The sequence below is a fragment of the Mustela lutreola genome, chromosome 1 (genome assembly GCF_030435805.1).
Source record: "Mustela lutreola isolate mMusLut2 chromosome 1, mMusLut2.pri, whole genome shotgun sequence".
Lineage (NCBI taxonomy): Eukaryota > Metazoa > Chordata > Mammalia > Carnivora > Mustelidae > Mustela > Mustela lutreola.
Window position 1 is genome coordinate 162,434,857 of NC_081290.1, and position 21,789 is coordinate 162,456,645.

General features: G+C 37.1%; 1 protein-coding gene across 1 annotated transcript in view; it reads right to left on the reverse strand.

Moving 5' to 3' along the window:
* ADAM28 (ADAM metallopeptidase domain 28) overlaps positions 1–21,789 on the reverse strand; it is an 81,958-nt gene that overhangs the window by 18,979 nt on the left and 41,190 nt on the right. The window contains exons 11-18 of the mRNA XM_059177963.1: positions 20,702–20,832; positions 19,524–19,701; positions 17,883–17,972; positions 15,187–15,382; positions 9,389–9,491; positions 7,218–7,377; positions 6,427–6,507; positions 6,043–6,121 (exon numbers count right to left, since the gene is read on the reverse strand). Of these exons, the coding sequence (XP_059033946.1) occupies positions 6,043–6,121; positions 6,427–6,507; positions 7,218–7,377; positions 9,389–9,491; positions 15,187–15,382; positions 17,883–17,972; positions 19,524–19,701; positions 20,702–20,832 (1,018 nt within the window). The remainder of the gene's footprint in view (positions 1–6,042; positions 6,122–6,426; positions 6,508–7,217; positions 7,378–9,388; positions 9,492–15,186; positions 15,383–17,882; positions 17,973–19,523; positions 19,702–20,701; positions 20,833–21,789) is intronic.

Here is a 21,789-nt window from a genome sequence, read left to right on the forward strand (position 1 = left end):
CATTCTCAATGGAGAAAAACTGAAAGCTTCTCCACTAAGGTCAGGAACACGGCAGGGATGTCCATTATCACCACTGCTATTCAACATCGTACTAGAGGTCCTAGCCTCAGCAATCAGACAACAAAAGGAAATTAAAGGCATCCAAATCGGCAAAGAAGTCAAATTATCACTCTTCGCAGATGATATGATACTATATGTGGAAAACCCAAAAGACTCCACTCCAAAACTGCTAGAACTTATACAGGAATTCAGTAAAGTGTCAGGATATAAAATCAATGCACAGAAATCAGTTGCATTTCTCTACACCAACAGCAAGACAGAAGAAAGGGAAATTAAGGAGTCCATCCCATTTACAATTGCACCCAAAACCATAAGATACCTAGGAATAAACCTAACCAAAGAGACACAGAATCTATACTCAGAAAACTATAAAGTACTCATGAAAGAAATTGAGGAAGACACAAAGAAATGGAAAAATGTTCCATGCTCCTGGATTGGAAGAATAAATATTATGAAAATGTCTATGCTACCTAAAGCAATCTAAACATTTAATGCAATTCCTATCAAAGTACCATCCATCTTTTTCAAAGAAATGGAACAAATAATTCTAAAATTTATATGGAACCAGAAAAGACCTCGAATAGCTAAAGGGATATTGAAAAAGAAAGCCAACGTTGGTGGCATTACAATCCCGGACTTCAAGCTCTATTACAAAGCTGTCATCATCAAGACAGCATGGTACTGGCACAAAAACAGACCCATAGATCAATGGAACAGAATAGAGAGCCCAGAAATAGACTCTCAACTCTATGGTCAACTAATCTTCGACAAAGCAGGAAAGAATGTCCAATGGAAAAAAGACAGCCTCTTCAATAAATGGTGCTGGGAAAATTGGACAGCCACATGCAGAAAAATGAAATTGGACCATTTCCTTACACCACACACGAAAATAGACTCAAAATGGATGAAGGACCTCAATGTGCGAAAGGAATCCATCAAAATCCTTGAGGAGAACACAGGCAGCAACCTCTTTGACCTCCGCCGCAGCAACATCTTCCTAGGAACAACGCAAAAGGCAAGGGAAGCAAGGGCAAAAATGAACTATTGGGATTTCATCAAGATCAAAAGCTTTTGCACAGCAAAGGAAACAGTTCACAAAATCAAAAGACAACTGACAGAATGGGAGAAGATATTTGCAAACGACATATCAGATAAAGGACTAGTGTCCAGAATCTATAAAGAACTTAGCAAACTCAACACCCAAAGAACAAATAATCCAATCAAGAAATGGGCAGAGGACATGAACAGACATTTCTGCAAAGAAGACATCCAGATGGCCAACAGACACATGAAAAAGTGCTCCATATCACTCGGCATCAGGGAAATACAAATCAAAACCACAATGCGATATCACCTCACACCAGTCAGAATGGCTAAAATCAACAAGTCAGGAAATGACAGATGCTGGCGAGGATGCGGAGAAAGGGGAACCCTCCTACACTGTTGGTGGGAATGCAAGCTGGTGCAACCTCTCTGGAAAACAGCATGGATGTTCCTCAAAATGTTGAAAATAGAACTTCCCTATGACCCAGCAATTGCACTATTGGGCATTTACCCTAAAGATACAAACGTAGTGATCCAAAGGGGCACGTGTACTCGAATGTTTATAGCAGCAATGTCCACAATAGCCAAAGTATGGAAAGAACCTAGATGTCCATCAACAGATGAATGGATCAAGAAGATGTGGTATATATACACAATGGAATACTATGCAGCCATCAAAAGAAATGAAATCTTGCCATTTGCGACAACATGGATGGAACTAGAGTGTATCATGCTTAGCGAAATAAGTCAATGGGAGAAAGACAACTATCATATGATCTCCCTGATATGAGGAAGTGGTGATGCAACATGGGGGCTTAAGTGGGTACGAGAAGAATAAATGAAATAAGATGGGATTGGGAGGGAGACAAACCATAAGTGACTCTTAATCTCACAAAACAAACTGAGGGTTGTTGGGGGGAGGGGGTTTGGGAGAAGGGGGTGGTATTATGGACATTGGGGAGGGTATATGTTTTGGTGAGTGCTGTGAAGTGTGTAAACCTGGTGATTCACAGACCTGTACCCCTGGGGATAAAAATATATGTTTATAAAAAATAAAAAATTATGTTAAAAAAAAAGAATATATGCTTTCAAAAAAAGTTATAAGGAACACAGAAAAGAAATTTAAAAAAAAATTTATAAAGAATCAAAGTAAATTTAGGGTGGCATCTGCTTAGTACTCTCAATAAAATGAAAATAAATCTATTTAAAGAAGATGCAAAATAAGAGAAGACAACAAAGTGGTATGGAAGATGTTTAAAGAAACACAAAAATGCCATTTACCATTTTAGAATGTCATTATAACTAATAAATAGGAGTGTTGACATTGTGAACAATTCACTCTATGATACACAAAATAAGTTTGAAAGACTTTCCCCAAAATAACAGGGGATAGAGAATGACAAAAAAGGATAACAGGAAGGTCACACAGTTAAGATGTTTGATACAGATAATTTATATTTCTGAATTAGAAAACAGGGAAGTGTTGAGTTGAGACAGTACAGACAAAAGGTTGATATCCAGGATCTATAAAGAACTCAAATTCAACACACACAAAACAGATAATCATATCAAAAAATGGACACTTCTCCAATGAAGACATACAAATGGCTTTCAGACACATGAAAATATGTTCATCATCACGAGCCATCAGGGAGATTCAAATTAAAACCACATTGAGATACCACATTACACCAGTTAGAATGGCCAAAATTAGCAAGACAGGAAACAACGTGTGTTGGAGAGGATATGGAGAAAGGGGAACCCTCTTACACTGTTGATGGGAATGCAAGTTGGTGCAGCCTCTTTGGAGAACAGTGTGGAGATTCCTCAAGAAATTAAAAATAGAGCTTCCCTATGACCCTGCCATTGCACTACTGGGTATTTACCCCAAAGACACAGATGCAGTGAAAACAAGGGCCATCTGTACCCCAATGTTTATAGCAGCAATGGCCACGGTCACCAGACTGTGGAAAGAACCAAGATGCCCTTCAATGGATGAATGGATAAGGAAGATGTGGTCCATATACACTATGGAGTATTATGCCTCTATGAGAAAGAATGAATATCCAACTTTTGTATCAACATGGATGGAACTGGAAGAGATTATGCTGAGTGAAATAAGTCAAGCAGAGAGAGTCAATTATCATATGGTTTCACTTATTTGTGGAGCATAACAAATAACATGGAGGACATGGGGAGATGGAAAGGAGAAGGGAGTTGAGGGAAATTGGAAGGGGAGATGAACCATGAAAGACTATGGACTCTGAAAAACAACCTGAGGGTTTTGAAGGGGCGGGGGGGTGGAAGGTTGGGGAAGTCAGGTGGTGGGTTTTAAGGAGGGCATGTATTGCATGGAGCACTGAGTGTGGTGCAAAAGCAATGAATTCTCTTATGCTGAAAAGAAATTTTAAAAAGATTTAAAAATAAATAAATACCTGAAAAGAAAAAAAAAGAAATCAAGGAAATGGAACAGAATCCGTTTTCAAATCTGTAATAACAGAAACATTCCTTGTACTGAATACAGAATCAAGCCCTCAATTTGAAAGCCTTCACTGGGTAACAATCAAAATAATTAAAAGCAAACAACACACAGGCATGGCAAAATGGTATTTTCATTAAGTAGCAATTCTAAAAACATTTAAGGGAAAACAAACTAATGATTTTTAAAGGGTTATTTCACAACAACAAGAAGCAAAATCAGGGTAGCCTCAGTTTTTGAACATTAAATATCAAGATCCACTTCTCGAGAGAGTCATGAAATTAAAACTCTGAGTCAAAAAAATCTAGTCCAATCCAACCTATTCATGTTTTCTATTTAGCAAAGGAAATAAATTCTTGTAAATGCAACATAGAAAGTTTCATGCAAGAAGAAAGAAGAAATGACTAATAGAAGTGATTTACCAAATCAAGAGATAAATAAAATAGAATTTACGAAGAGGTAAGCCATAGTTTAAAAGCATTTTTAGTGAGTGTTGAAACCATTAAATAATTTTCTAATTAAAGATTGATGTTTCTGTGTCTATTACCCTACCATATCCAAATATCAGAGGACACATCCTAAATAGAATATGTGCATATATGTGCCTGTCTATATACATGTAATAACATATTTAATATTTAAATATATACATAATAAAATCATAGAGCACTAGAAAAAACTCATAAAGAATTTTCAGAAATTTCAGAAAGTAAGTAAAGGGATATAGTCAGACAGAAACATTAAATTATAATCCAATGTCAGAAGTAAATGCTATTCTTTCTTGGGAAGTCTAGCAAAGAACCAAGAATTTTTTATTATTATTGGCATATAATGTAATATTTGTTTCAGGGGTACATGTCTGTAATTCACCAGTCTTACATAATACACAGAGTTCACCACAACACATACCCTCCCACAAGTCCATCACATTTAAAAAAAAAAAAAAAGGTGTTGTATCGAAGTGTTGAATCACCATACTGTACACCTGAAATCAATATTATGCTATATATTATCTAACTGGAATTAAAATAAAATCTTAAAAACAAAAACCAACCAAACAAAAAATAGCCCAGGGGAGCCTGAGTTGCTCAGTCAGTTAAGCGTCTGACTCTTGATTTTGGCTTTGGTCATGATCTCAGGATTGTAAAACTGAGCTCTGCCTCAAGCCCGCATTCAGCATAGAGTCTGATTGAAATTCTCTACATTTCCCTCTGCCCCTCCCCCATCTAAAAAAAAATAAATAATATATATTTTTAAAAATAGTCCAAACATCAGAAGCAAGTACTATTCTTTCTTGGGAAGCCAACAGAGAATCTGAACTGGAGACAGATGGTTTGGTCAGGTGTGTCCCCATCTACATCCCCATCCACATCCCTTGTGTACATAGAACAAGAGCGAAGACAAAGACCCAAGAACTGCTATCTAGAAGCAAGGGGATGCAAGGGCCTGAGAAGCAGAACAGAGGCTAACTGCAGATACCCACAGGAGATGAAACAGAAGAGAGGATCAAGGAAAGAGTGCGGAGAGAAAGTAGTTCTCTCAGGATATAAATGCTATGAGGAGCTCTTGTCTGGTCAAAGTACTCCTCACCATAGTGACTGGGGATGAGGATCCCCACCCTGGCTGCTTTCCGCCCTGAGGGCCTGGAGGGAGGTCTTTCTACTGATAGAGCTCACTGCCGGATCTCCCATCTGGAGAAGTATTGGTTGGTATAACAAGCACACAAACATGCAAAAAACCCCCTTGAAAACCGATTGAAGTCAACCTATCTCACCTTCAACTAAGGCCCCATACCCTGAAGAGAAAAAGCAAATAAGAGACAGGGTGAAAAAGAAATCAAACTCAAAAGACATAGAGATGAGGGGCGCCTGGGTGGTTCAGTGGGTTAAGCCTCTGCCTTTGGCTCAGGTCATGATCTCAGGGTTCTGGGATTGAACCCCGCATCGGGCTCTCTGCTCAGCAGGGAGCCTGCTGCCTCCTCTCTCTCCCTCTGCTTGCCTCTCTGCCTACTTGCGATCTCTGTCTGTCAAATAAATAAAATCTTTAAAAAATAAAAAAAGAAATAGAAATGATTCAAAGAACAGAACTGAACCTACAAAAATAATCTAAGTTGTGTTCTTAGAGAGTTCTATGAGGATATTATATCTATACATTAAGTCAAAGTTGCTACAAAAATAGAACAATCATAAAAGAAAAAAATTGGGGAAATTAAAATAAAGATTGCAAATATAAAATTTGAAGAAATTTTTTGTATGTATAGTAAAAGCATAAGGATGTGGAAAATATGCTTCAAAAACAAAAAACTATTAGAGAACTTGAAGATTAATATTGCAGATTAAATATTTATGGAATGAACAAGAATTCCAAGAGGATAGAGAAAAGGCAATGAAATCTAATGTAATATGAAATAAAAGCTTAGAAGAGCAATTTTTTCAGGCTAGACATGTAATGTTACCTACGGAAGACCACTGAAGAGTCATCACAATCAGGAGGGGCCCATCCTTCTTTACACTGACACTGGAGATCATGGTCACACACCTGGAGAAGACAAGATCTTACTAGTTTCCACACTGGGCTGACTGACCACCAACCCAGGGGCCCTATTCATCAGAAGCTAACCCTTACTCTGTAGCCTTTCAGCTATCTACATAATGTATGAATCCATCGTAGGGATGTCAATACCAAGTTCTTAGAAGAAATTCTTTTCACTGAACCAAACTACTGAGCATTAAGGCAAACTTAATAATTTTAATTTAATGCTGAAACATTAATTCAGCATCATCAAAACTGATCTAAAATTACAAAAGATTCAGCAAGATTGGGGAAGCATTGTCAAAACTTACAGCATGTCCTTTGCACTTGGAGGAGCAATTGGTTGATTTGTAGGCTCTTTCAATATCTATACATTCTGCATTAATGCAAACCTGAAAGTGATGTGAAAAGCATCAAGCTGACATCAATACCTAATGGCTTCAGCTCTGCAAATTGCTGACTCTTTGGAATTTAGTCTTCTATTATTAGCCATGATTGTTGCCCTTTTATTAGGGAAATCACAACATTCTTTTGGAAATAAGAAGATGAAGCTAGATAATTTGTGTTAAAAAATTTTTGGAAAGTCCTCTAAAGAATATTTCCTTACTTCACTTTATTCCTCCTGAGTCATTCCCTTAATCCACCTCTTCAGTCCATGCCTGAGACTGATACTTATCACTGAGCTAAGCATTGCATATGATACAAAGCACCCATTCCAAACAAAAATATTATGGAGAACATGTTAATATCACATCATCTTCAATATTGCAGTACCTATCATTTATGTAAAAATAAATAGTATTGTTATTATTCTCTTAATTATTATTTTCAAGGGAGTTATCATTTATTGAGAACCTACTGATTTGGGGCAATACAATATACCAAGTTTTAATAACCCAGTACTTAAGCACATAATAGTTACCTATAAAACAATATTGAAGGGATGAGTGGACACATGCATAAATGAGTGGTGCTAAGTATTGCTTTGAAAACTGTGCCCCATAAAACATAAAGAGTCCTTGAGAAGCAAACAAACAAAACAAAACAAAACAAAAAACAAGACAAAAGAACACTTTGATTAAAATCTACATTTTCAACTTACCTTCTTGTTTCCACACTTGGTTCCATTGGCTACCATGGCTACTTCTTGACTGCTGTCTTCAGGTTCAAATGTTTTACATGTCAGGAAAGTTATAATATGTCCTCTCCAAGGCAAAGTATCTGACCCACCTTGACAGAACAACTTCCCACACATGGCATCACTGAGGAAAAGTCAAATTTGTTGCAGTTGAAATACCAGGATCCTAACTGCAGTTCTCTGCAGTTCTAAATCACCTCCCAGGCCATCAATATTTAACTCATCATATTCTCTCTTTATGTGAAATTTCCCTTTATTCTTCTGTAATAGAGCCACCAAACATTAACAAGGCACATTGTTGCTTAAAAGCAAAACCCACATTTCTCAGATTCCTAGGCAGCTAATTTTGGTCAATTGCCTAAGTTCTGGCCAATAGGGAGGAAGCAGAATCTTATGTGTAAATTCTTGAAGGGGGTATTACATGAAGGAGTATGTCCTGCTCTTTACTTTTTTCTCTTTTTGTCTCATTGGAATGCAATGGCTGCCACTGCAGAAGCCATGACAGACCAAGAGAAACACCTGGAAATGAAGGTCATGTTTGAGCTATAAAGAGGAAAAACTTTTAACATCATGGAGGACACGTGGATATTTCTATTTTGTTTCAACTAAAGTTACTTTATTTTCATGAATTGCAGCATATTAAGTCTCCCAACTATAGCTGTGTCTACATAAGGCTGAGCCTTGGGTGACACTCGAAGACATCATTTGGGGTTCCTGAAAGAACTGTCTCCTTGCAAATAATGATGAAACAGCTCAGCACTTAGTAAAGCCATTCATTCACTGCCGGTGAAAAAAGATCCAATAAAATTGGAGTCAATCACTTTATGCAGAATTCTGAGGAAGTCTGTGAAAAACTCCTCTGAGAGGTACAGAATAAGATTCTCCTGATATTTCTGGCAACTGTTAGCAAATATGACAGAGGAGTAGAGAAAGGCACACATTCTCTCCAAACTTGAAGAGGCATTTTTCTTGAGTCACTTAGGTAGAGCTTTTATAAGGAGGGCCTAGAGCACAGAGAATTTCAGGTCCTCTCTCCACTACAACCGATGACTATTCAGAAGTGACTAGGAGGTTAGCCTGTGGAAAGAATGATATGTTTGTGCCTCTAGTTGGAGGAATGATCCAGGGATCATACAGTCATTCAGGACAATGTGTGCACCTGCTACAGAGAGAAGGGGAACCACCTTACTCTCTTTCCTGCTCGCTGCCGCTCGGACTACATATTGGTTCCCAGAAAACATATGCATTGCTTTTTACAAAATTATTTTCCCTTTTGAATCTTCCCTGATTTCTTATAAAGGAGAGACCATGGAATATTTTTATCTTTTAGGCTCAGACTCTCCAAAGGAAGACTCTCTGTCTGAAATATAGCTTGGTAATATTTATCATCTGGAAAAATCACTGTTTAACAGAAAAACTTTGAGAAAAATTAATCTTATTCAGTTTCTTATTCCACATTATTTAGTATGTGTGAAATTTGGAGAAGATACTCAGTTTAATCCATTATAATTTGAATTTTACAAGTCATCTTGAAATTATAGAATCAAAAAAAACCTTATCCAAAGATCTCAAGTCCATTGCTTATGATATTGAAGAAATTTATTTTACAGAATATCAATACAAAAAGGAAAACAAATTCTCCAGATGAATTGTCCATCTTTTCTCTTACTGTGTTTTTTCTTAGATAATGCCATGGCAACCTTAAATAAAACCAAATGAGCATTGTATTGGTTTTTCCTCTGAGTAGATAAATATTTACACTCCTAGAACCATAATGAAACACCTAGATGGAAAAGCTCCTAAGTTATATTGGAAAATCCATGTATAGACTTCCAGACATGCCCATTCACTGCTGCACATTCCATCCACATATTCCCTTTATTTCAAAACGACTGTATGTGTCATCCAAAGCACCCATCATGAGGCACTGGAAAAAAGAATTCTTTCTTATTTGTATTTTAACTTAGTGCCTAGTCTAAAACACAGCACATAATCATCACCCAGTGAATGCTTATCAAATGAATGATGTCCAGATTAACTTTTGCTTTAACTGGAATAAATCAGAACATGTGTCTGGAAGTGAATGATTTCTCTAGTCTATGCGGCAGGAAGGTTCGAACAACAAGGCCACTTACGTTGATTTGCAGGGAATGGGTGTGTCATCCACTTTGCGACAGTACCCATACTTTGACCCACCTTCATTCCTGCTGTAACACGATTTGTCTGCAACATTGGTCCCTTGAACCAGGCATGGTCAGTAGGGACATATTAGAAAAGAAAAGAGATAAGATATTCAATGCTCCAAATGATTAATGAAATATAAAATTGATGAAATATATAGCATGAGAATTACTTTTCTGGCATAATCCTATTGACCATTGTCAGAAATAAAGGTTGGAATAGTTTTGTTATTAAGAAAGCTAGCTAGAATTTAAAATACTCTTTTAGGGGCATCTGGGTGGCTCAGTTGGTTAAGCATCAGACTCTTGATTTCAGTTCAGGTCATAATCTCAGGATTGGGAGATCGAGCCCTGGGACAGGCTCCACCCCTCAGCTTGGAGTCTGCTTAAGATTCTCTCCCTCTCCCTCTTCATTTTCCTCGTCCCCCTCACACACACTCTCTCTAAATAAATAAAATATTTTAAAAAAATAAATTAAGCCTTCAAAATTTTAAGTTTTGAATAATGACTATCTAAATATTTAGAAATGTGGTTGATTTGCTGAAGATTAAAAAAAATCTAAATATGAAGACTGAGCTAGGAGAGCCACAATCATTATATTAACAGCCCACAAGCAGACATTGGGAAGCTCTTTTGATAATACTTGCTACTGTCACAATTACTTGCTATGCTTAGTCAAATTTCTGCTTTGTGCAGGCACAGCAATAGGCATCACATACTTAATTGCTCATGCAATCTTCTTTATATCCCTATCAGATGAGCAGTAGAATACAGTGGTTAAGAGCTCAGAAGCTAAATCACAGCTATGTGACTCTGGCCGACTGCCTTAACCTCTCGGTTTATCTATAAGCTGGAATCATTTTAAATAAATTTCACGTTCCAAATTCCAAGATGATAAAAAAAGTTTCATTATCATATTTTCTACATGAAAAATGTGAATAGTTAGGCATGAATGATAAGGAAAAAGCATGCTCCTAATCCCAAACTTCAGAGTTATTGCTGCTAATATTGTGGAAAGCATCATTCATACACCCAGTACCACACTGCTTCCCAAATAACAAGTATACTTGTCCATTCCCCTGGCACTAAATATTGAGCAGTATCGTGGCTATAAAAATTGCATTTTGTAAATACTCTATCATTTATTTGACTAATGCTTATTCTTTGACTTTGAGATGTTTCACAATTATCCATTATCAATTTTAAAAGTGTTGGGTGATGGTGGTTCACAGACCTGTACCCCTAGGGCTAATAATACATTATATGTTAATTAAAATAAAATACTTAGGGGAAGGCAAAAAAAAAAAAAAAAGGTGTTAGGTGAAAATCCTTTGTGAAAAAATATTCCTAAAAACACTTGCTGGGGGAAGCAGTGCATTTTCTTTTTAGGTTTTACATACATTTTTCCAATTCATCCTGGAAAGACTGTGTTAAGTCATGTTTTTACTGGAGTGCGTAAAAGTAGGTGCTTTGCCACATCTTCACTGACACTGAGCATTAAATATATTAAAGTTTTGCCAATCTGACAGGTGTTGAAGTAATCAACTTTTCAATTGTATTTCCTACTCTATTTGCATTTCCTGACACATCAATGTGTCAGTACTTCATACTTCTTGCTAGTGAGTTAAAATGATTTAAATGTTTTTTAGACATTTGTATTTCTTTATGACAAATTACCTGTTAATGCCTTGTTCACATTTCCAATATTTGGAACTACAAAGGGTTTATAGAAATGATTTGAAATTGAAGAGGGTGATCTCCTTCCTTATATATTTTATTAGACTTTTAAAACCTTGAAGATTAATTTGAAATAAATTTGTGATCCCTTATAGGTCACATAATTTGAAACTTATTTATTTGTTTGCTTGTTTATTTATTTATTTATTTTTCAGCATAAGAGAATGCATTTTTTATGCACCACACCCAGTCTCCATGCAATACGTACCCTCCATAATACCCACCACCTGGTTACCCCAACCTCCCACCCCCCCCCCTTCAAAACCCTCAGATTGTTTTTCAGAGTCCATAGTCTCTCCCGGTTCATCTCCCCTTCCAATTTCCCTCAACTCCCTTCTCCTTTCCATCTCCCCATGTCCTCCATGTTATTTGTTATGCTCCACAAATAAGTGAAACCATATGATAATTGACTCTCTCTGCTTGACTTATTTCACTCAGCATAATCTCTTCCAGTTCCATCCATGTTGATACAAAAGTTGGATATTCATTCTTTCTCATAGAGGCATAATACTCCATAGTGTATATGGACCACATCTTCCTTATCCATTCATCCATTGAAGGGCATCTTGGTTCTTTCCCCAGTCTGGTGACCGTGGCCATTGCTGCTATAAGCATTGGGGTACAGATGGCCCTTCTTTTCACTGCATCTGTGTCTTTGGGGTAAATACCCAGTAGTGCAATGGCAGGGTTATAGGGAAGCTCTATTTTTAATTTCTTGAGGAATCTCCACACTGTTCTCCAAAGAGGCTGCACCAACTTGCATTCCCACCACCAGTGTAAGAGGATTCCTCTTTCTCCACATCCTCTCCAACACACGTTGTTTCCTGTCTTGCTAATTTTGGCCATTCTAACTGGTGTAATGTGGTATCTCAATGTGGTTTTAATTTGAATCTCCCTGATGGCTCGTGATGATGAACATATTTTCATGTGTCTGATAGCCATTTGTATGTCTTCATTGGAGAAGTGTCCATTTTTTGATATGATTATCTGTTTTGTGTGTGTTGAATTTGAGTTCTTTATAGATTCTGGATATCAACCTTTTGTCTGTACTGTCATTTGCAAATATCTTCTCCCATTCCATGGGTTGCCTCTTTGTTTTGCTGACTGTTTCCTTTGCTGTGCAGAAGCTTTTGATCTTGATGAAGTCCCAAAAGTTCATTTTCGCTTTTGTTTCCTTTACCTTTGGAACTTTTTTAAAGCTAATTTGAATCTCTGATCTTTTATATGGGCAACCTTTAAATGTGTGATTTAAAATATCTTCCCTATTCCAGTATCAGATGAATATGTTCAACATTAATTCAATAATTTTGAACATTTATGAAAGTCAGACAATGTGCTCGAACACACTGGGAAGGCCGTAATGAACAAAATACATAGTGTCTAGGTACTGGGAAATCTACAGATTTTCAGGGGTGACAGATGGTGAAGGGTCAGGCAAAAGGAGAAGGCAATTGTATTTACTGCAGTGATTTATTACTTGATAATAAAGGAAAGCTCAGAACTTCAACTCTGTGCAGGGAATTTTTTCTTTCCATAGATTTCTGCTGTATACAAAGTCAGTCAAGAAAGCACAAAATCTTTCTTTAACCCACAAAGCCATCTCTGTTTCCAGCTGTAACTTAGCATGTGAGGCTGCATGATCCGTAAGTGGGAGGGTTGCAGAGGCCAGACTTCTGCCCGCTGGTGCACCTGCCCACACACAAATGGTATCAAGCTTTGCTCCTCAGATTGTGTCTCAGCCCACCCTTGCCTGATACAAAGGATTTATTTTTATTCAGAAATTTTTCTAAATTCTAATCCATGATTTTTTCTCAGGTTTCTTTTTTACTGGGTATACTGTGAAACAGTATTTTGTTATTTCCTTTATCTTGCTTTATGTATATATTCTAGAATTGTGGAAGGTTCCTGGTATGTGCTAACCCTCATTGAGAACTTTTAGGAATATATATTTTCCCCTTTAAAACGTCCCTTCAGTCATTTAAGGACAAATCTGAAAGTGTAGCTGAAGAGGGTACGAAAATTACAGATACGTGCACCATGGACATCATGTCCAGGAAGTCCAAAGAACTGGTAGTTCTTAAATTGCCTTTCTGATCAAGCTTGTTCAGTACAATTTGTTGTAGTTTACAGTTTGGGAGATTGTTAAGTTTTATTTTAAATTCCTTTTTTATGGTATAATCAGAGATTATGGTTTCTAAAACTCTAGTAATATGGGCAAAATAAGCATTCAAGAGATTTCACTTTTCTAAATTGCTCATCTGCATTCCCACAGTCCTTTTGTCCTCCCCTGTCCCTTACGCTCTGCTCATCTCCCAACACTCCTGCCATCCCGACACACACACAGACACATGGACACACACAGAGAGACATACACAGACACACACAGAGACTTCTAAGGATGTACTTATCTGAAAAGGATTTTGATTAGGGTTGCCAGATAAAGTACATGATACCCAGTTAAATTTGGGGGTTTTTTGGTTAATTTTTTATTGAAATTTCAGTAGTTAACATACAGTGTAGTATTAGTTTCAGGTGTATAATACTCAAAATTCCATAAAAAAGAGTCTGTTTTTTTGGTTTGCCTTTCTCTTCCCTTCATTGGTTTTGTTTCTTAAATTCCATGAATCATGTGGTAGGTCTTTCTCTGACTGACTTATTCTCCTTAACATATTACACTCTAGCTCCATCCATATCATTGCAGATGACAAGATTCATTCTTTTTATGGCTGAGCAATAATCACATATATATACATACACACATATATGCATATACACAAGTATTTACGTATATATAATATAAACATACATATATACATTTATATATAGATATTAATATGTCACAACCATATTGTTGTTATTGTAGATAATACCACTATAAACACCAGAGTTCATGTATTCTTTTGAATTAGTATTTTTGTATTCTTATGGTATATACCTAGTAGTGCAATTGTTGGATCGTCGGGTAGTTCTATTTGTTACTTTTTGAGGAACCTCCATACTGTTTTCCAGAGTGGCCACACCAGTTTGCATTCCCACCAACAGTGCAAGAGAGTTCCTCTTTTTCTACATCCTCACCAGCACTTGTCCTTTCTTGTGTTGCTAATTTTAGCAATCCTGATAGGTGTGAGGTGGTATCTCATTGTAATTTTGATTTGTATTTCCCTGGTAATGAGTGATGTTGAGCATCATTTCATGTGTTTGCTGGCTATCTGGATGTCTTCTTTGGAAAATGTCTGTTCATGTCTTCTGCCCATTTTATAACTGGATGATTTGTTTTGGAAATGTTAAATTTTATAAATTCTTTATATATTTTGAAAACTAACTCTTTATCAGATATGTCATTTGCAAATACCTTCTCCCATTCCATAGATCTCCTTTTAGTTTTCTTTATTGTTTCTTTCACTGTATGGAAACTTTTTATTTTGATGAAGTTCCAATAGTTTATTTTTCTTTTGTTTCCCTTGCCTCAGGAGACATGTCTAGAAAGAAGTTGCTCTGGCCAGTGTCAAAGAGGTTACTGCCTGTGTTCTCCTCTGGGATTTTTATGGTTTCAAGTCTCACATATAGGTCTTTCATCCATTTTTAATTTATTTTTGTGTATATGTTAGAAAGTGGTCCATCTTCATTCTTCTGCATGTTGCTCTCCAGTTTTCCCAACACATTTGTTGGAGACCTTCTCCCATTGGATATTCTTTCCTGCTTTACCCAGTTAAATTTGAATTTCAGATAGAGTTTTCTTAGTATAAGCTTACCTCAAATATTTCATGAGACATACTGATACTAAAAAAAAATTGTTAATCTGGAATTCAAAGTCAAATTAACTGGCCCATCCTTGTTTGTATTTCTTGAAATGCACTTATCCAGGATTTTGAGCTCTAACGCAGTTTCTAAGAAAGAAGATTGAGACAGAATACTACTTTGGCCATGATTAAACACTGTCACCTGTTACAGCATCATTTTTCTTTTCATGTGCATAGAGGCAGGAATGCCCGCAACACTGGGACTTGTCCTCTTACCTGGTCCCCACAGCTCAGTGCACTGCTCCTGCAGCGTGGGGCACATCCCCATCAAGCAGTAGCCCTCCCCGTTTTGGCAGGGGAAGCCATTGACTCGGAATCTATCATCAGGGCAAATACCAGATTTACCATCACACATTTCTGGCAGATCACACTCATCTTTTGCTGGTCGGCACACTGCCCCAGGCTTCTTAAACTGCAGGGAAATAAAAATGAAGAAAAGGCTTTGCTTTCCCACACGACTTACTTGAATATCTTAAGCTAACGTAAATAATATTTTTCCTTTGGCCTTTTTTTGGCAAGGTAGTTAGAGGCATCCTTCTATTTTAGCTTAAATCTGCATTGCATAAACTAAAGACATCTCCTATTATATCATTTCTATTGACTTCTGCCAATGGCCTGAGTCTTTAAGTAATCAATATTTCTGAATTTATAGTGCAAGCACTACACAAATATCAAGGAGAAAGGTACAGAAGAAAACCAAACCTCATCTTAGTTGCAAAGAAGGGATTTATTTTTTCCTTTGTTGAATACATTTTTGTCAAGATTTTCAAGGAGATTTATATCTGCAACTTAAGAGATTTATTGGCCAAGTGAATCTTCTGTATTAAGGCAGGTAAGTTTATAAGCACCAGATCAGTGTGCCCTGAGACTTTCCCAGGTATCATGTTTCCTAATCCTTAACTCCTTTTGTTGTATGCTCAAATATGTCTTTTCAACTCACTTCTTCCTATGAAATGATTTCTTATGGGAGAGAAACAACTGAATGTGAATTTGAATTATTCTTTATTTGATGTATTTTTGTTTGATGTATTAATTCCACTGCAAATCTTGCTCTTACTGCCTAAGGAAAAACTTAGTCAAACAAATTCTGCCATTTATGCAGATCTGAAGATTCCTGTGTGAACACTGCGAAGCATATCTTTCCCTAGATGAGGTGAACAAACATGCTCCTCTATCATCAGAGAACTTTCAGTATCTTTACATAATAACAGAGTGGAATCCAAAATTTAATTAGATCATACACAACCCTCCAAACTCAAATCTTGCTGCCCGGCCAGATGAGCTTTCTTACCAGCTCTCACATGAGCATGGTTATACTTCCTGTTCCATCTTTATTCTTTCCCTCAGTCTCATCATTTAGGAATTTTTCCTCCTTCTGTTTACTTATTTAAAATCTGCGCTTGGGGCGCCTGGATGGCTTAGTGGGTTAAAGCCTCTGCCTTCAGCTCAGGTCATGATCTCAAGGTCCTGGGATGGAGCCCCGCTTCAGGCTCTCTGCTCAGCAGGGAGCCTACCTCCTCCTCTCTCTCTCCCTGCCTCTCCGCCTACTTGTGATCTCTGTCTGTCAAATAAATAAATAAAATCTTAAAATAAAATATGTGCTTGACTTTAAGACTAGTGACAGCCTCATCTTCCATGAAGCTTCCTCTAATGTCTTCAGGGCACATGGTTGCCTTTCCTTCCTACTCATGATGGGAAGATCCCTGAATTTAGATTTGGAAGATACAGATTTGAATCTTGGCTCTATCAGAGGCTAGCTTTATGACTTAGAAAAGGGACTTTATTTCTCTGAAAATCCATTTCCCCATCTAATATTTCCTTTACAGAGTCATTATGAAACTTAGGTGAAAATATAAAGTGGAAAACATTACACAAAGGGCAAATATCCTTATAATGTCTACCTGGGCATTTGATCCTTACTATATTTTCATCTGTTTCAGGTATGTATATCATTACCCTAAAGAAATAGCATGTTCTTTGAAGTCAAAGACTATCTTTTTTTTTTTTAATCTCCCACAATCTCCAACAAATAGCACTTAATCAACACTTGCTGAATAAGACTTAAATTCCCAAATTTTCTTCCTTTTGGACTTTTTTATTTCTTTCATCTCCTTCTGACATCAAAAATAAAAAAAATCCTAAATCCTACCTATAATCTGGTATGTCATCTGTCCACACATTCCTTCTGCAAACAGGTCTTGAACATTTAAAATGTATGAAACTCTGTGCTAGGTGAGAATGAATCAGTCCCTTACCCTCAGAAGTCAGTCTAACTAAGAAAATAGACACATAAACAAATAATCATAATAGAGAAATCTATGCAATGATAGAATGTGAAATTCTACATTTGTACCTGAAAGGAAAGTCAACAAGCCTCACAGAGAAAATGACACAGAATGCTCACTTTATATTTAAGAAATTCACCCTGAAGTGACATCAAAGTCTGAAGATAGGGAAGACCCCACATTATTAAAACAAAACAAAACAAAACAAAAAAAAAAACAAACAAAACTTTTCCACTTAACCCATTATTAAAGGAATATGCAACCAGTTATGAGGTTTGGTGCAAGAAGGCTCTGTGACATCGGAAGCAGCGGCAGGTAGGAGTCCCAGCATTGGGTTTGGAAAAGGTCATATTTGGAGTTTGACTTTCAGTGGCTCTCTTACTTCACACATTTCCTATTCTGAGCTTTTGTTCCTTCAAAAGCAAAATGAGATAATAATATCTAATTCAAAAGGTTCTTGGGGGATCAAAGAGCCCATGTTTGTAAACACTCATATGTAGGCAGCATTATTTTATAGACAAAAAGCTAGTGCTTTGCTATTTTATTTAACATAATCACTGAGATTTTTAATGTAGAAAAATAAACAGTAATTATAATTATTAAAATAGAATAAAATAATAATCTTACCAGGCATTTTTCACAGCATTCTCCTAATGCACATTGAAAACTTGCTTTGATTTTACAACTTTTAGCGTCGCAACAAATGTTGGTACATTCCTAAGAAATACCAGAGACAAAGGCAAATGCCAGATTGGGTCTCAATATTTTGCTCTTGTTTCACCACACTTCATAGTATAATTTTTTCATCACACAGACCCTACTGTGATATGGTCTAAAGATAATTTCCAGGAAAATAAAATATTGAACAAAATTCAACATTAGAAAAACAGATTTTAAAACCACTGGTGACTTGTCACATATCTGAATTCTACTGACACCTTTTTAAATTTGAGTACCTCCTCTAGATCACTCAGCCTCCCATAGGATACTGAAAATGATCTATTTTTGGTAAACTATGAAAGAAAACAAAAGGAAAATGTTAGTTTTTAAAAATAAAACTTATCTAAATAGTTAAAAACACAATTAGTTGAGCTCATTGGTTTTGTACCTACTCAGCAGTAGATTTAATCTCTAAGATGTACTAAAAACCTAAATGTATAGTTCTTTATGCAACTTTGACATTTAATTCAACTCTGCATTAAGCAATGGACTTTGTCTTGCTCTCCTCACCTTGTTTCTGAGAAATCAGGTATCTGCATGAGACTTTGGGGAAGCTCTCCCCTCAGAAACTTCCTCTTATAGTTGTTTATGTTACCTAAGAGAGTTACAACTTTTTAGGAGTAAAACTCTTGCCCTTTTTTCAAATAGGAACATCCTCTTGGAAAGATTCCTCTTTTCTCATAGAATGAATGCATTTGTGGTCAAATTTTGAAATTACAGAAGATCCGATCCCTTGAGGCCTTGACAGGTCACTCATATTAAATATTAATAAAATGGTGGCAAAGGTCCCATTTGGAAGCCTGGTGGCCCTACGAATAGGGTAGGATCAGACAAGGACTCCTAATGGTAAAAACTCTGAAGTCACAAAGAGGAAAAACTAAATCTCAGTGCAAGACAGCTTTGCGACTGCCAAATCAAACACCTGAGTCTACATCTTGGCCTCTCTCTCTACCATCTCTGTGACCTTGGGTGAGCTATTTACACTCTCCAAGAGCTATTGAGGTGCCACGTCTAAAGTAACCGCTCAGTAGGTCATAGCCACATAAGAAAAGTGAAGTTATTTCTGCCAGAAAGAGAGGAATGAGGATACAAATCCCAGTTGTTGAGTGGTTCTTTTTTTTTTTTTTTTAAGATTTTATTTATTTATTTGATAGACAGAAATACAAGTAGGCAGAGAGGCAGGCAGAGAGATAGGGGGAAGCAGGCTTCCCACTGAGCAGGAAGCCTGATGCGGGGCTCGATCCCAGGACCCCGAGATCATGACCCGAGCCGAAGGCAGAGGTTTTAACTGAGCCACCCAGGTGCCCCTGTTGAGTGGTTCTTAAAAATCAGGAAATGGAGACAGAACCCCAAGAAAGAAATTAGGAAGGTCTGTTAAGCAATGCAGTAGTCATTGTTAGAAAGGCTGGCCTGACAAATGTCTAACAGATGAACATATGTAAATTATTAAAAAATGTACAACTTCAGAATAATAATATAGTTTTATAGTTTATAGTCTTAGCAATTGAAAAACAAATTAGACCATCTTAGAAAGTTCTTCGGTGGTACCTCAGGAGTCCCACAGTCACAGTCCTCTCCCATTTCTACCAGCTGATTCCCACAGATTGGGATGGATATAACCTCTGTAGGCAATGGAGCATTGAAAAGGCAATTTGATAATTTATCTTCAAAGAACTTCTCATAGCTGACACGGCTGCAGGAACTGAAGTCTGTAGGTATATAGAAGCTACGAAGATAAGGAAAGAGAAAATGGAACACAGTCATGCTGAGCATGAAGGGAGCAATATCACACATTGGGGATGATGCACCCAAAACCTCCCCTAAAAGATTAAACCCAATCCACCACCCAACTGCTAAATCATGAGCTCTTTTGTGTGCCTGAATTAGCCCTCCAGGATGGACACAAACACCTCGAGCTTAATGAAAAAAAAAAAAAATCAATTCTTAAAGTGTAGCACCCAGGCTGCTGTTTTAAAAAACAAAGATGCTCTGACTATTCCAGAGAATCTTAATCAACCTTAGGTCATTTTGGCTGCAAAGTCCTACAGGTAGTAAAGTCATACTTATTTATGTGTCTAAGAATTTACTTTCCTTCAGAGGAATTACTTTTGGCAGAATTTCTTCATTTCACAAACAAAGATGAAGTTTAAAAATGCAATAGTATCTGGGAGAGATAACAAATATATGTGACTGGCATTCCACCTTTTGGAGAAGGGTCTGGAAGACTAACCCTAGGTTGAGTGAGCTGGGACAGGGAAATAGAAGAGAGGAAATACATATATAAAAGGTATTTGGGGATTTTTAAAGATAAAATTCCCTGGAAACTTTGCTTAGGCAAGACAGGGATGTATAATGTCTTTATCCTCCTGCAAGGATGCTCTTCTTTAATTAGCTTTTTGTCCTAGAACCACCCAGTCTGAATTCAATGAAAATTTGATATATACTAATGATTTTCTGAAACCAAGTCTTGTGTAGGTAAGATGAAGTTAAAAATGTCAATCATGTCAACAGCAAAGACATAATATGTTTAAATGATGTCTTAGTTAATGAAAAATATTGCATATAGAAGGATAAAGTGGTTTGGTATAGATATGCATTCATGATTATACTATTCAATATTTAAAAGCTTGAATGTGTGGCTGAAGAAGACATGAAAGATATAGCACAGATACAGCCCAGAGTGAACCAAAACCAGGGACAGAATGCATCTTCCCAGAGAGCCTCACCTTAGTGCTCTGTCCATCACACATATTGTAGAAGGGCACTTGCAAACATAGGAGTCATGAAACATTCCAAAGTTATGACCCATTTCATGGGCCATGGTCCCTGCTACTCTAAGCATGTTGTCACTGTGGTCCTAAGGGCAAGAATAGGGAAACAGATCCTCTGGTTTTCAAACTAAATTACCACTCGGGGTATAATTAGTTTTACTAACTGGGGCAGAGAGAGTGACTTTACCTTCAGCTTTTCACTACTCACCATCTCTCTTCCTCCCCTCCCCTTCTCCTTCTCTCCTTTATTTTCCTCCTGCCTCTGTCTGTCTCTCTCTCTCTCACCCTCCCTCACTCTCCCTCTCGCTCGCTCGCTCGCTCTCACACACACGCAACTTTGGTACTGATTGCACAACACAGGGCTCATTGTTTGCTCTTTATTCTTTTAAATGGGGAATATTTATAATGAGAAACATTTCTGTGGTTTCCTGCCATGAAAGATAGTGGCAAAATGTCTTCAACGATGATAAGGAATCAGAATTTTAAAAAAACTAATCTATCTGCCACTCCCACTGGCTTGTTTTTAATACCTTCTAATTTGACTGAAGGCCTTTGATATGTTTGGCTAATGGGCATCTGAAAATGTTAACCCAGGACTTTAGTACCATTGGTATCTTTTTTCAGTTCTGGTACCACCGAAGACATCAGTCCCTTCTACACATGTCCCATTGCATGAAGTCCAGCTAGTCACCAACTTCATTCCCAGAGTATTTCTGATTAGAAGTGTCACACTGGGGGCTCCAGGTTTTTCCAGGAGCGATAAAACAGCACTACAGAATCACCACAGGCTGTAATTTCCCAGAGGGGAGACAAGAATCTGCCAGTTACACCCACCAGAATCCTGATTTCCTTATCTACTTCAATCTGAAGAAGCAAATAAAGAGATCCATACAGTACAGTGCAAGACTGGTAAACAAGGAACAACTGTGTAAGATAGGAAGTGAATACTTACAATTCATAATATTGAGTCATTCTGTCAAGATGAACCTGGTAAACCTTCCTATTTAGTAAGATGGAGTTACTCAAGGAGGAACAAAAACAAA